Below are 15912 nucleotides of genomic sequence, written 5' to 3' on the forward strand. Positions count from 1 at the left end.
GCATGGAGTTTTCTTGTATGGGTCTCACATTTTGCTGCTGTCCTGACTGTAGTCAGGGTAGACTGTGCTGAAGCAAGGGTCTCTGAGGGGAACTTTCACGATGTTGCTGGGGATGTTTTTGGGTACTATGCTGAACTCTTTTTTTTTTTTTTTATATTTTTATTTTTTCTTTCTGGTTTTTGTTAACAGAATGCGGCTCGCAACTTCCAGGACTTCGACTGTCAGGTAAGACACGTGCAGGAGACAAGAATCTGTGGGCAGACTCCCCATGGCCTGCCAGTAATGCTGAGAGAGAGATGAAAAAGCTTTGTATCTTAATTTTTGCTCTTGTTAAGGTTTAATCCATAAGAATTTGAGTATGTCCAGTTGGCAGAAATTGCCCTTCACCCTTTCACGCAGAGCACATTGTTCTGAGCTCTGAGGTGCAGACCTGGACTCCTTTGCCGAGGCTCCACGACATCTCACAGGATGGCTGGTCTCCTGAAAAGCAGTTTCTTGGAAACATGCAATATGCTGAACAGCTGCAGCTCTGTCACATCCCATCTGGTTCACTGGCTAGGAAAGGAGGAGCTTGCATGCTCTGTCTATTTGTGTTGAGAGGAGACTGAAGTCACCAAGCTGCCCCAGATACAGCACCCCTGCTTTGCTGGGCCTGGGTCATGACAAAGCCGTGGTCATTTTCTGGGAGGCTGTTCACCTGCCAGAGCAGTGTGGAGATGAGCCTGGTTGCTGTGGTTGCTATAGGAATAATCCTTGTAGAGGAGCGGTTGCACCACAACATCCAAGACAGAGAGGACACGTGCTTTGTTTGGCAGAGCACAGCACTGTGGTTGCAGGGTGCGTTTTGTAGAGCACAGGCTCGTTTACCATGCCAGATTACCTTGCTGACTTCCCACTCAGCATGTTGGTATGCAGCCAGTGGCTTTTCTTTCCCTTCAGCTGTAGGAGGCTGCTGTGTCTGTAGCGCTCTGCTTAGCGCAGGACAGGCTTTTATTGCTGTATTACACCAGTTGTGCGGCTAGGGGGTAGAGCTGTCAACAACACACCATAGCTTTTATTAAAAGTCTGTTGATGTAGATGATTCCAGAAAACCTTATGCAAGCCTGTGCAGAACAGGAATATAATAAATACAGTCTAAGAAGATAGTTTGTATTTTTTCTCTCTCTTGATATCTGAGACTGAAAGTATGCCCCATCTGGGCAGGCACATGTCACTACTGCTTTAGCTTGATTCGTTGTGAGTTTTAGTATTATCTTAAAGCCTGTAAGTATAAAAATTACTAAGCATGTTGTAATTTTAGTGACTAGTCTAAGAAGTGGCAACAGTGTTAGGCAATGATTTTTCTGTTTTAATAAAGGTAGATAGTGGGTTTAAAACACTTCCCTGTACTGTCTTGTCTCCATCTGTCTTTCTGCATCTTCTCCATCTCTTCTAGAGGTACAGTGTGCTCCCATGTCAGATGGGTAATGGGTGAAAATAGGTGCAGTGCTTTTGAGTAAGAGTATTAGGTAGTACAGACACTGACTACTGAGACCTGTCTGCCATGACTGGAAAGAATATACAGTGCCTGAGTGTCTCAGTGTATTGGCCTCCACTGCACATTCTCTAATGACCCAGCAGAGCTCTTGGTTTGCCCACGCCCTGCCTGTCTGTGAGCAGTATGGTCTTGGGAGCCAGAGCAGAGTGGGAAGGTAGGAAGGAGTCCCTCTAACAGAGCTGTGCATCACTACTGCCTCTTCGCTCTAACGCTTTCCCTCAACAAGCAAAGCCTCTTTGCACCCTTCTTTTTAAAAAATGCCCCAAATCTGAGGCTGTGTGAGCCCCAAAGAAACATGGTGCTGCAACCACCACCTCCTGTGCACTCAGCATGCCCTGCTGACGTCTCGGCTCGCTGTCCGCCCCGGGGCTGAGCTGTGGCAATCACTGCCCAGCAGCCAGGGAGAGGGGCTGTCGGGAGCGCTGGGCCAGGGAAGGACGTGCTTGTTGCTTCTCTGTGCTTTGATTTAGATCAGCAGTGAGCTGGTGGCCATGGCAACAGTTGGGCAGGAGACAAGATGTTCCTTCCGGGAGCCTTCTTGGTAATTCATTTAGAATATTTTTTTTAGCAAGAAGTTAACATAGTGTCTCTTGTGTAAATGTCCCAGCCTCACCTTTCTCCGGTGTCTCCCTACAGGCTGTGGTTTCATCAGGGCACACCTGGCTTGGCCTGCTGTCCTACCTGGAAAGTACCTCCAAGGGTTGGATTGGGTCTCTGAAATCTGTCAGAGAGGATAGATGGTGCACTGGGTCCTTGGATTTTCTGCCTCAGTTGCTAATACCAGGAATGGTACTTGAAACTTGAGGCTGAGCTTTTGTGTTGTCCTGTGAAAAATTACTGCTTTTTAATCTGGCAAAGCATGTCCAGCTGCCACATTCAGGCCTGTGCGGAACTGGTGTGACTTTCCTTACCAGTGTTTGTGAAGGGGGAATTCAAAGTGAAGAAGTTTGCTAGGGCTTTCAGAGGAAGGGAGATCCTGTTGTGTAAAGAGACACTTAAAAGCACTTAGGCTGAGGTGGGGATTTAATTTGTCCAGAATTTCACAGGGAGGAAGAGCCTTGGGGAGGATCTCAATTTTACAAGAACAGGCACAAACTGGCTATGAATTTGTGAAGAATAAGATGGTTTCCAGTGCAGTGAAGTTCTCGATCAGCTTCCAGTAGCAGTAACATCTGCAAGGGTCCTGGTGGGTTTTTAAGACAAAATTTAGGGGGTTTGTGGGGTGGATTATATTATACAGCGTAGTGTTTGCAGTGAGACCATGGCATCAGTGATGCAAGACCTGCATTTCAGACCTTTTTATTTTTCTAATAGCCCACAAAAAGCTGTTTTATATGGAGATAAAGCTGTGGCTTTGCATGGAGCCGACTGCATCCTGGGCTGTGCTTGCAAGGCTGCAGCCAGCAGGGCGAGGGAAGCGGGGTGACCTCCGTCAGCACTGGTGGCAACCCTGTTGACAGTGCAGGTCCAGTTTGAGCTCCCCAGTACAAGACATTGACATACTGGAGTGAGTCCTGCATTATTTCAACCTGTGTTATTCTGTGCCCTCGGCCATGAGGTGATTTGCTCTAAGTCCATTCCAGCTCCTTCCAGGACTGACCGATGCCCCTGCAGAGCTCTGCCTTGGATAACGCTGGCCTCAGCGTTTGCTCATCCTGCGGTGCCGCTAGACTTCCTTCTGGCTGGAAGCTGGAGTTTCAAAATATTTTCTGCAGTTGCTTGTGACTGGGAGAAGTGTTTAGTTTAATCCTAGCTCATGAGCATGTCATTAGCACTGTCATTGACTCTGTGAGTTGTGTAGTGTCAGGCACACAGGTTAGGCATGCTGTTTTCTGTAAAGCCTGGCATGTGTTACTTTTCAAGGTAATATGTATATTTAAGGTTTGTAAGATCTTTCTTTCTTTTGGAAGAAATGGGCGATGCCATTGTGAATTTGTATTAATTTCCCGGTGTGTTTGGTTTTAGTTTTGAATAACTTGCCAGGATCAGATCTGGGCAAAGTCAATCGAGCAAGCATCCTCTTGCTTCTGAAATTTGTTACTCTGGGTTAATGTGGTGTGAAGAAGCTTTTAGCTTTTCTGATACAGCTGACTTTCATATACAGGTGCCCTAGTTTTCTTAAACTGTTTATCTACAAGCAACCACAGTTAACCCTGACAAATAACAGATTGCCTGGACATCAGTTGAAGCAACCCCCATGTAATCTGATAATTGCTTGCAATAGACATAAAGAGGAGAGCTCGCGTGCTGGCTTAGGGGTCTTTATCAATATGAATCTAGGTTATTCTCAGAAATAAAATGTATTAACCTAAATCTGAGACCTACATTTTACTTGAAAGCTCGGTGAACCCTAATGAAATCCAGGCTTGGTGGCTTCTAATGTTTGCAGGCAGATGGTGGATTAAATGGTCTGGGTTCCTGCTGGGCAGATGGTGTGGTGACCTGCACAGTTAACAGAGCTGTGCTTGGGCTTTTATTATTATCTGTAGACTCTCTTCAGCTGCTTTGAGAAGTAGGTGTTCTGTGTTAGCCTAAATCTCTCCCCTTCTTCCAGGTGATTTGCTTTAAATACCAATGAAGGAATATACTGATGCATTTGTAAAACTATCCAAATAAATCTGCATTATGTTTCAGTCTGACATAAACTAGCATTTGATCTGATCTGTAGCTAGTACTTCCTCTTTGCTGCCTCCTACCCATGTGAAGGGAGAGGAGTGTTCTGCTCGCCAGCACACACCGTGCAGGAGAGGACATGGGGTGTGGAGATGGGTCTGGGATTTGGCAGACTATTTGCAGAAGGCTCACAAGGTATGGAAGAGGTGGGAAGAAGGAAGTTCAGGACATGCAGAGTTCAGCTGAAACAGAAAAGACAAGACGTGCGTAAACCCATGGAGGAAAGTTAAAGCTTCCCCTACAACAACTTGCTGTGCTTTGCTGGAATTAATTGAAAATATAGAGTTACTCAGTGTTACCTGTGTCCAAGAGTAAAACACAGCAAAATGTTTGAAGAGTTAACAACAGACTTCCATGAGGAATGTTTTGGCGCCTTTTTCACTGAAAGTATAACTCTTCAATAAGCCCATGTTTTTACTGATTCAATTTTGGAGAAGTTCTTCCACAAATACATTTGTTTGAAACTTTTTAATCTGAATTTTTAAGTTTGCTCATTCTTGCCCAATCTCTTTGCTTTATTTTTGCTTGCTGTGCAGTAGGAGATGGTATTCTGCTATCGAGAGGTTATTGAAATACCCCATCATGTGTCAGGATGTCACAGACGTTGAATCAAAATTGTGTTTATTGTTTAATTAAATCATTAAAGCTGGTTTGCGGTTGCTACACAGTGGCATTGAATACAAGATGTTTTAAAGCATCTTTGTAATGAAATAACATGAAACGTTAGCACTTTGAGGAAGGGTTTGCTTTCTCTGCATGAGTAATAGCGGAGCTGTTCTCACCAGCATTGAAATGTTTTGTCTAGGATATTGAGGACCATTGTTCTTCTGATTTGTACAATGAGTTCTTTTGTTATCTTGTTCAAAGTGCTAGAGTGAAATTAGTTACAACACAGAAGATGTTTTGATCTAGGAAGCAAGTTTTTTTAATGCCTGCTAAATTAGGAGCTGTCCCTAATCTTATTAAAACTAGTGTCACCACTAAAGTATTGGTTTTGACTTCTGCTGACATCACAGCAACAAATACTGTAAAGCTAAAAATTATTAAAATGGAATTTTATTTTGGAATGTATTTTTAATTATTCTTATTTCTTGGGAAGCTTTTCCTCTGATTCTTCCCATCACTGGCTTTCCAGCTAAAAACTCGTGTTTTCTGTAAAACTGCAGTGTTGAGTTCTGGAAAGCTTTTGCTATCTGGACTTGGACTGAAACATGATTTTTATTTTTAAATGTATGAGCATAATCCTTCCATGGGATTTACTTAAACATTATTTTTGCTTTCTGTATGCTTGTAACAACAGTGTGCTGAAGAGGCTGATTATGCAGATGTGGTATTTGAAATTCCTGTGCTTTTTTTGTTCTTGTCAGAGAGTTCTTATAGCACAGCAAATGTATGCACTTCAGGTTGGGAAAGGGATTTGCCTTCTTCCTGCCTTCAGAAAAATGAATGGTGCCTTTCCACTAACAGTGGCTGATCTGTTTCCATCTGTTATGCAACACCCATTAATGGTATTTCAGAGCAGCTAATGAGTAATTGCAATATTAGTTATAACTCAGTGCAGTTAGACTCAGTTCTAGTTCCCAGGGACACTGAAGGTTTGGAGATGCAGAACATGGCCCTGCTTTCTCTTCTGCAGGAGATTTTAAGATGCCCGTGGGCTTCAGCAAGATACTGAAATGTAGTGCGGCACATCATGCCAGCAGGTGGACTGTCCTTGACTGGAAACATGGCCCCTGGCTTATCTTACAGGTTGCCTTTAGGGGTTAAGATGATCTGGCATCTAGGAGTCATGCAAAATATTTTTAGACTTGCCCGTGTATTAGCACATTCGGATCTTCTTGTGTAGTGTTCAGGTTTACAAGGGCTGTCTGTCTGCAGGTTGTGGCACCTTGAGCCTACTGTCCAGGGGATGGAAGAATGTTAGAGCCATCAACCTGTTATATTTGCAGCCCATGGGGAAGCCTACAACCTGATACTCAAAGTAGTGGTGCAGAGTGCTGGAAAAAACCAACCCACTGACAGACTTGGGCAGATGAGAACTGATCTGCAAGTGGTTTAATTCACCCTGAACTATTACAGCTCTAGGCCAGTCCAGTTTCCTGCATTAGCTGGGAAAGGGAGGGATTCACCCTCCGAGCAGGAGTAAGAAGCACCATGTATTCCTAGACCTGTGGCTGGGTGCCTTGCTTATGACATTGGACACTTGACTGGAGCGCGAGAAAGTTGTGCTTTAGCTGCTTCTTATAACACAGGGCAGAGCAGGAGATGAAGTACATCTTGCTCCATCTCCGACATGCAGGTGTGATCACTGATTGCTTATTGGTCTCAATATTGTGTGGTTGTAAGAGTTTGGGGTCTCTGATTTGGGAGCACAAACCCAACCTGTCAGCTCTACTTCTGTAGAAGTACTTGACTTCATCTGACTGCAGAGCCAGTATCTGTTCTCTGGCAGAATCGCTGTTTTGGAGGTGACTTGCCATTTCTCTCTGGCTGACACAGCGTGAGAAGGGCTTATAGACAGGCACTGGGTCTGTCCTCCAGCATCGTGTGCCTTTGGAACAGGTACCCGTGTTTGTATATAGAGCAGTAGGCTGGGGATAGCCCAGCAGCACCTTTGTCTCCTGATGCTTTTGCGTTTGTGTAACCAGATTACATATCCCATTCTTCTGCTGCTCTTGATTCTCACCCAGCATTTCTCTAATTTAAGACTTAATCCAGTTACACAAAGCAGTAGAAACCATTGCCTGCTCGCATAGATGATATTGTGTTTTCTATTAATACATTTCTGCTCTGTATGGAAATGAATAATTTAGTTCAAGATGTTGCTTTAAATCTGATTTAGGCTTGCTTCCCACGCAGCCGTCTCCTTCAGCTCTACTATTTCCAAAATAATTTTGCAGAGAGAGGAGGTGGTAAGCACTTACCTACCAACTGCATTAAGGTCGGTGGTAATGTAATGATAAGAGTTACCAGATGGTGATGTTTTACAGTCTTACAATATTTTTTTCTTAGCTTATAGGCATGGTTTGTGTTGTTGTTTTAGTAACGTGTAGAAATTTGAGGGCAGCTGTTGAAAAAGCAGGACAATGGAATCTCTAATTTCTTCGTGGTTAATAGCTGTGAGGTTGCCCAAGGAGCATGCTGCAGTTGTTTTCCACCTTTGCCGAGTCTGGCAGAGACAACATAAAGTAAGTAATAGCTGTAGCTACAGTATCACTGAAAAAAAGGAAGACCTGACCTGAGTAATCTGCATCTTCTCCACATCACAGCAAAGCAGCAGTGGCAGTTTTCTTTGACTTAGGTGAACCAGGATCTGAGTGTCCTTATGCTGGAAGGTTTTTTGGGATGTTTCTACCTGTCTACTAGTACAGACATTGAACGAGCTTGAGCAGAATGTAAGCAACAGACACCTTGTTGCTCTGTGTTCTGCCAGATTTGAATATTAAAAAAATAAATTGAAGGCATTTCACAGATGTGTTCTTTGTTGTCGGTCTCCAAATTAAATCAATTCTCAGTTTTTTCCAGGGAATTAATTTTTAGCTTTGAGCAGCTTCATGTAGGGAGTAAAACTCCTTCTGGTAATGCCAAAAAAAATCTTAATAAATTAGTCGTGAAAAGCACTGGTAATATGAATTCTCATCACTAATCATTCCCACTGTGAAACTTAAGACTTTAATAACTTAAAACTTAAGCTCTGGATCACACTGTGACCTGAAGCTAATGGAGCGTGGCTGGAATTTGCACTGCTGGAGTCTGGCACTCGGGTACCTCTGCTGCCTGGGAGTCTCTGGTGCTCAAGGCTTTAGCACCCCTGGAGCTGCTGCTGGATGCCTTGTTCCTTCACTCAGAAATGTTTATTCTTAATACATTTTCTGTGGCACCTGTCAGTGGCACTGTCATTGCTTCCCTTTCTGGCCAAAGGCAGAGGGTGGCAGTCAGAGGTGAATCCCCCATTTGAACCTTCTGACACCTGGGCATGCACCCACTTCTTCCCATAATCAGTCTCACAGTAAATTTAGACTTTGGCAGTCATAGTTGGGGGTGTGTGTTCCTCCTCAGTTTAAGAATCATTCAAAGATGTTAAGGCCAAATAGGATGATGTCTCAGTCTAGTCTGACCTTCTGCAAATCCCCAGCAAGGAATACCTGCCAGCAGTTCCTGCTTGTGTTTAATCTCAAATGTTTTAAAGCTGATGTTGGGTTCTGTCATCACCTTCTGGTGTCTGAGCCTTTATGGTTCACCCACATTTCATTTTCTAAAGTGTAGGGCTCTTTGACTAAGGGCAGTGGTTCTCAGGAGCTGGGACCATAAAGCATGTAGCAAAAATCACAGGGTTTCAGTGATGGTCGGTAGCATTGGTGGCCTTTCCCTGGCCACTATCTGTTCTTCTGCCCAACCCCTGAAAGTATATCTTAACATATAGCTAAGTATAGTATAGCTAAGGCAAGTCAGTGCCTCTGCCACCGTGTGTACGCTCACAGTGCTTACCTTCCATCCGAATGAGAGATCCTGTGGCTGCAGGGTCAGTTGCTGTGGTGTCTGGATGTATTGGGACAGCAAACCCAGCCCTGCGCTCCCGCTTGCAGGGTTCCATGAGACCATCAGCTCACTGGACATGGCGCAGGGCAGAGGGACTCTTTTTGATAGCACTTCATGTCGGCCAATCTGTAACAAGAAGTTGCACCCAAAATCTCAGTTTTGTTTTCTTTCTGCCAAGGGTTATTGTATTCTTGTGTGAGATCACAGAAGAGAGTTGAGGTCCCTCTTGGTGGACACTGACAGTGGAACACTAATACTTGGATACAGTGTACAGGAAGGAGAGGGTAGATGCAGGTGGGTGGTAAAGGAAACTTGTTGATCTGATTTGGTTCTAACTGATGTCAGTGAATACCTTAGATTCCCCTTAGACTGAAATCCCAGGCCTAAATAAGAAACTTACATTTTGTCTGTAATTGTGTGAGTGCGTGCCCAAGATGGTGATCAGAGAAGCTACAAGGCTAGGAGTCAGGACAGGGGTAGAAAGCTTCAGATGTGGCTGTGGGACATGACACCAATACTCCATTTTAGCTGTAAACTTCTATGGAGCAACAGGTTATGGAGCCCCAGGGAGGAGAAGCCATCATTGACGTGATTCTGAGAAAGACAGAGAAATGTGTTCAGAACAGTGTCTTCAAAGAGCCGCTCTGTGATGGGAACTATAATGTGCTCCTGATCAACATCCTTGGGGGAAAAGGAAGAAAACACCAAACCATAGAAAACTTCACTGGTTTTGCACTCAAAGTTCAGAACAAGAACTGGACAGAAATGGAGAAGTTTATTGAAAATAAGCTAAAGAGAGAGCAAATGCCCACCATCTATCACAGCAGACATGAGAAATGGTGCAGGGAAGCCAGCGTGACTAAGCAGAAGGGCATGGAGGCTATTGAAATAAAGCATTTTTCAAAAAGCTGGAGAAAATGGAAAAGGTTACAAACTCTAGCAGATTAAATATATGAACAGAACAAAGCAGGCCAAAGGGGATTTGGAACAAAGACTTGCAAAGGGGAAAAAAGTAACAGTCCTCTTTCAGACCTATCAGAAATGGAACCATGTGAGAGAGTTTGGAGAGTGCTACTGACTTCTCAGGCTCTGAAAGGAGGACTCGGGGAAGACCTAGCCGTAGCAGAAAAACTAAGTTTAATTTTTTCTGCACGCAAACTTGCCACAATGTAGCTCAGAGAGGTTACAACAGTGTTGCAATGCTCTTTGTGGGGAGCCAGCAGAGACCCTGCCTTCAACCACAGTGCCTGTGCAGAGGCTGTAAAAAAGATAAAATACATGCTTTTAGAGGAAGTTGCCAGGACTGGATGTATCAACCTAGGAGACTGAAATGAGTTTAGTCCTTCAATAGTTGAGTTGTTCAGTGAGAGGTTATGCTCCTCTGTTGAAGCTGCTGTGGTGCCCAAGGACTGCAGTGCTTCACCTGTAACAGTTTTCAAACAGCTCCCAGAGGAGTGCTGGGAGTTCACTGTCCAGCTGTGCCAGACAGACCGATAAAGCTAGCAAGGAGTACAGTGGATGGATTACATGGATCAATATTGGGACAGTATCAGTGCAGGTTTTGTAAAGGGAGGAGGTCCTGCTCTGCAGAGCTGTTGAAATTCTTTGAAGGAGTCAGTAACCGTATAAATAAAGGCAATTCAGTGGATGCAGCCTACTTGGATTTGTGAAAGTCAAGACCCCTTACCAAAGGCGGCCCAAGACCCCTAAGTCTTAAGGGACTTTGGTGGCCATACGGTCAGAGGAAAGGTCCTTTCATGGATGAAATACTGGTTAAAACCCCAGCAATTATTTTCACCGTTTCTTTGAGATCACTAGAGGAGCACCTTAGACATCTGTGTTGGAACCTGTGCTTCTTAAATGATCTGGAAAAGGGGATGGAAGGTGCAATGGCAAACTTTATCTGCCTTTGGGCAAACAAAGTGTGATGCACATCAAGTAAAACCATCCTACAGTGGAATATAGAAGGGCAGGCTCAGGGCTGGTGATAACCCAGAGGCATAAGACCTTAGCATTGCAAAAGATGAGTGAAAATGTCAGCACGGGGCGCATGCCTTTCAACAAAGCAAATCAGTTCTTGTTTATCAGGAACAGAGAACAAAGCAACCTCATTGTGCTTCTGTATAAATCCACAGCAAGCCCACATGTGTTTGATGTACTGCCAGCCCCCTTGTCTCAGAAAGGACAGAGCACGATGGGGCTGTTTTGGAGAGCAACAATATGTTCAGAAAAAAGCTGCTGTACCAGGACTGGCCAGATAGTCCAGAGCACATCAGCCAAGAAAGGGGCACGCGGAGGGGAATCGCAACCGGCTGTTAGGTCATCACTGCTGGGGGTTGTGGAGGTGGGATCAGTTGTTCTCCATCTTCCAAACTGAGGGATCTCATGCAAAACCAGCAGATACAAGGTGGGGAGTGAAGTGGTTCTTGACCCTGCGCATTGTTAAGCTTTGGCTTTTCTGCTCAAAGGGTGAGGCAGAAGCCAAAGGCATAGATCGCAGGGTATGACTGCCCAGTTCTCAGAAGAGAAAGTCAAAGTCACATACCTCCAGTTCAGAAAGTCTCTTTTGACCTACAGATTGTTGGAGGTTGGGAAAATTAAGGGAAACTGTTACAAGATGCAGGTGTTTGAGGAACTATCACTACGCACTTGCTCTATTTTATTTTTCCACAAGCACATGCTCTTGAAGTCAGACTAGGAGGCTAGCCTGACCTTTGGTCTGACCAGCTACAACTGCTCCCCATACCTTCTGATCCTCCTCCATCACTGCTCTTCTCATCCATGCCCTGAGGGAACTGCTGGTTTTTGAAGCGATGGTTCCCAGCTTATTTGGGTTGATCAGAGTAGCTGCCTGCACAGGGCTCGTCTCTCTGCTCTGTCTCCCAGCAGCACGCTGCTGTTCAGCATGTGCGTGTCACAAGCTTTGTGCCTGTGGCCAGTGAGAGCAGGCTGCCGAGAGCGGGGCTGCCTCTGCTGTTGGGTTCCCCTTTACAGCAGGTTGTCTGCAGCTGTTGTTTATTTTTTTAGCTACTGTACAAATAAGGCAGTAGATAAAATCTTTTCAGAGAAACCTCTGATAAAGTTTCCAGTCCCTAAGTGAAAATTAAATTTTATCAAGCTTTTCAAAACACAACTGCAGATCATCCTCTTCTCTTGCATTCATCTCCCTTATTTTGCAGACCACGCATCTGTTAAACTCTGGCTGTCTCCTGGCCACGTCTTTACCACCTGCCTTCTCCTATCATTGCTTCCCTGCACTAGGGACCAGATCAGTGTTCAGACCATAGCTGGAGTTAGCTGCAAGGTAACGATCCTTGAATCTCCGTTCAAGCTACGCTGCTGCAGTGTGTCAAAGCTGGCCTGAACAGAGACAAGAAACAAAGTGTGCCAGTGTCTGAGAAGTAAAGATGATGAGTGTCTGATACTTTCCAACACTGCGTTTCTACATAGCAGTGGGCAAATACTAGGAGGGAATATGCAGAATTGCAGTTATGGAGACAGTGTGACATGGGCAGGACATCTCACTGGGTGGCTGGCAGGGAAGGTGCATCTACGAGAAGGACGTGAAGAAAGCATGTTTGGCAAAGGCAGAGGCTACAGCCTGCGAAGCTGCTGTCCTCCCACTGAGTACGCTGGTACCCATCGTAACTGGGTTATTCTGCTCCATGTTTGGAAGAATAATAAACCAGTAATGATGTAATGAAATAATAACCTTTTTTTGACCAATTCAAGGTAGCAGTTGTATCTTATAAGTGTAGAGACCATCACTGCCATCTTAAGCATGATACCTAAGCTCTGCATTAAGCACCTGCCTCATGCTTGTCCTTTGGCTTTGGTATGTGGGCGAGCGCTGCTTTGGAGGAAAGCAGGTGACAGGGAGGTTCATGTGTGCTGTAATTGTGTGATGCCTGAAAATGTTCTTTGCAATCATAGGTTAAGATTAAAGCCCTAAAGCTGCAGGGCAAAGTTTCAGAGAAAGTAAAGTTCACTGGAAAAATGGAGATAGAATTACCTGTAGGGAAGCTAGGGGCAAAAGTCTTATCTCTCCAGGTAATCTTGAAAAGGAGATCAGCATGATGTTGCAATGTGTAGCTTGAAAAGTGAAGGGAATGTAGAAACCCCTTATTTCAAATGTAGCGATTGCTACTTGCTTTGTAGAGCTTGGAAAAAGCCTTAAAAACGTGAAAGGCTTTAACCAGAGGAAGCAGAAGGAGGAAGCTGTTTCCCAGAAGGAGGATTTACACCTTTCCTGGGAACTAGCGAGAGAAAAAAGAAATAACCTTAAGCACTCCCAGTCTAAGGCTTTATCACTGTACAGGGCAGAGTAAGAAGTTTGCAGATTTAGCATCTTAAATTTTTTAAAGTGCTGCTCACTGAGATTTGTGAAAGATGGGATTTCTCAAGTTGCTTCTATCTTCAGTGGATGTTCCCTGTATTTGAATCACTAATATGATTGAAGGAGTAGCGAGGTGAGTACCCTTGAAATTAGGCTGGTGCCATGAAAAACTTCTTCTTGACAAACTCATTTCCCCAAATCGCAATTTACACAATCTGCAAAGTCAAAGTAAGTAGGAGGGCAAGGATTGATTTTTAGCTCAAGGAAACGCTTTTCCTTCCCCACTAGAGAGCTAAGACCCAAGGTCAACGTCAGAAAACAAAAATGCAGGGTGTTGCAATATGAAGCACACTGAGGTGCTTGAACAGAAGCTCTGAGGAGAGGTGGGTGTTTCTGTTTCTAGAACCCTGTCCAGTATTCTACCTAGTGGAAGCATATGTGACCTTAGCAGTAGGTTTGAATGTAATTCCAGTAAAGACACTATTGCTGACTTTTTAAAATATCATCAGCTCTTTTGTTAATTTCTGTGCTTTTCTCACTGTTGGCTCAGTTTGGGTTTTGTGCTTCTGTATGATAGTCGACCTTTTGCTGCTGCTTATAAACCCCCCCGTAGTTCTCCAGAGGTGCATGAGACATGAGTCACTTTAACTGGCCTTGTGCTCAGGGCAGGGTTATTTCTTGTACCACCCCATGCACTCCCCTCAGGCTCTGAGCCAGAATCAGCATTTGTGAGACCTCTCTGTGAGTCTCTTAACTCACTGACCTGGCAGAAATCTAATGAAGAAGATTTAAAAAAAAAAAAAAAAAAGGCAGCTGGTTTTGGTCCTGCCAGGTCAGTGAGTTAAAGCTGCTTATGGAAGAGACCAGTAACTGCCAGAGCTGGCAGAGGCACCTGCTTTTAATGGCAGTGAACCGTTTCATTAGCTCAGATGCACAGGGAATTACAGCCAGGGGTTGCAAGCTCCGGCTGCTTTGGCACTCACTGGGCTCTTCCGTGAGTGTGCTGCACTTTGCTGTTTCAGCCACCTGCACTGCCAGTGGCCACCCTTGGCATCATCCAGAAGTTGCCACTTTTGTTAAAGGACTCCTTAACTAACACCTGTGAACTTGGAGAACACTGAAGTGAGGGCCACTGCTATGGCTGCACACCATGTCCCTCTGGAGTACCAAACAGGACTGCCCAGCTTGGAGCAGTCCAGAGAGCCAAGAAGATGGGCAAGGGGCAGAGCCTGGTGGTTTTCTGGAGGTTCAGGAGACGGAGGCTATGTCCCGGGCTTCCTTGTGCACCCTTGCTGTAAGGGCAGGCAGTCCTGCTGTGCGGACTCAGACTCGCTTTGCACACAGGGACTAGTCATTTCCTACCTTGGCCCCCAGCCCCCTCCTAAGGAAAAGGGAGCATCAGGCTCGACAACCTCACTGCCTTATTCTCTTGCTGCCTCTAATGCAGGCAGGTCACTGCTGCTTTGTAGGTGCTCCAGCTTCTCCTGGTGCACAATGCAACAGCTGCGTGCAAGTAAAACCCAGCCCCTTTCTGAGGTCGAGAGCAGTCAGAGGTGTGTGTTTTTATCCTTGAAAGCCAAGTTAGAGAAGGCCTCAGGCTACCTTGGGTGATTTGGCTGTGACAGCTTGCTCCTTTTGCCACACTTCAGGGGGAGGGGGAGAGCCTTTGGAGCCCCCCCCCGAAAAGAAGCACAGGTACGGGGAGGAGGATCTTTCACTGCAAGACCTAAATCAGTCTGGCTCACAGCCAGCCCTTGGGAGTGCCCAGAAGGGAGGGCCAAGGTGAACTTCTGATGTGCTGCAAGCCACGTACTCTCACCTGTCCTGTATTTGTTCTTATCACTTTCAGGTTATTGGAAATTACTGTTTAAAAAAAAAATTCACATACTTTGGGTAAACTAGTAAAAAAGATTTTTGAGGTTGTAATGTCCTGTCTTTAGGCTGAACCATGAAGCTATTCCCTAAGAAGATATTTTAATATCGAGAAAATAATTGGTGCTTTTTACAGTGTCTCTAAGTCAGAGCATGTCTCTCTTTGATTTCTGTAGATAAGAAAAAGGACTTACAGATGACATTGTGTACCCAGCCTCACTGCCATCTCCACAGCTTTTCCAAAGTCCGTAGTTATCCCAGATCAGCTATTTTAGTTACACTCAGACAACTTCGTGGGCACTTCTGTGTTTGTCATGTGGGGTTGTGGATTCTGTTTCTGCACTGGACAAGTATTGGAGCAGTACCCAGAGGCCTCGTGGTTCTCTTGTTCTCTTATGCAAAGCGCAGTGCAAAAAGCCCTCAATATTTTGCTTGGGAAAAGGCACATAGATTTGCTGGCAAATAATCCATGAAACAGGTCATGAAACTGCTCTACCTGATACCTAGCTGGAAACCAGCATAACCTCCTGTATCTGTGACAGCTGCTGGAAGAGTCTGAGGGTGTTTTACTGTCATGTTAGCAAAGCTGGTAGCAGGGGAAAAAAAGCGTTCGGTTAAGGCCCAGTGCTCAGCCACCCCTCTCAGAGGGAGAAGGGTACCAGCTGGGGAGCGAGGGCTTGGCTGTGGGCGTGGAGCTGCATTCATGATGCTACGAACCCCCAGAGACAGATGGACACATGACACCCAGCTTCTGTTGCTGTGCAGCAACATCACTAAAGGCCATTGTAATGAGATCTTGGTCACAGGAAGACACAGTCCCAAACCCTTCACACACCTGTACAAAAGCAACCTGCTTTTGGCAGTGGTTGGAGAGAGATTTGACAAGGTTGCAAGAGCTGTACTGAGCCACCAACTGTGGATAGGAGAGCGATGTTCAAGTGTGGATGAGGCCCTT

At 45.1% G+C, this 15912-nt stretch overlaps 1 protein-coding gene across 4 annotated transcripts in view; it reads left to right on the forward strand.

Moving 5' to 3' along the window:
* NDRG3 (NDRG family member 3) overlaps positions 1-15912 on the forward strand; it is a 64737-nt gene that overhangs the window by 34815 nt on the left and 14010 nt on the right. For 2 of the 4 annotated variants that reach the window (XM_074887971.1, XM_074887973.1), the window contains exon 3: positions 190-225. The exons of the other annotated variants lie outside the window; for them this stretch is intronic. In XM_074887971.1, the coding sequence (XP_074744072.1) occupies positions 190-225 (36 nt within the window). The remainder of the gene's footprint in view (positions 1-189; positions 226-15912) is intronic. 4 annotated transcript variants of the gene reach the window in all.

This window comes from Strix uralensis, chromosome 18, assembly GCF_047716275.1.
Source record: "Strix uralensis isolate ZFMK-TIS-50842 chromosome 18, bStrUra1, whole genome shotgun sequence".
Classification (NCBI taxonomy): domain Eukaryota; kingdom Metazoa; phylum Chordata; class Aves; order Strigiformes; family Strigidae; genus Strix; species Strix uralensis.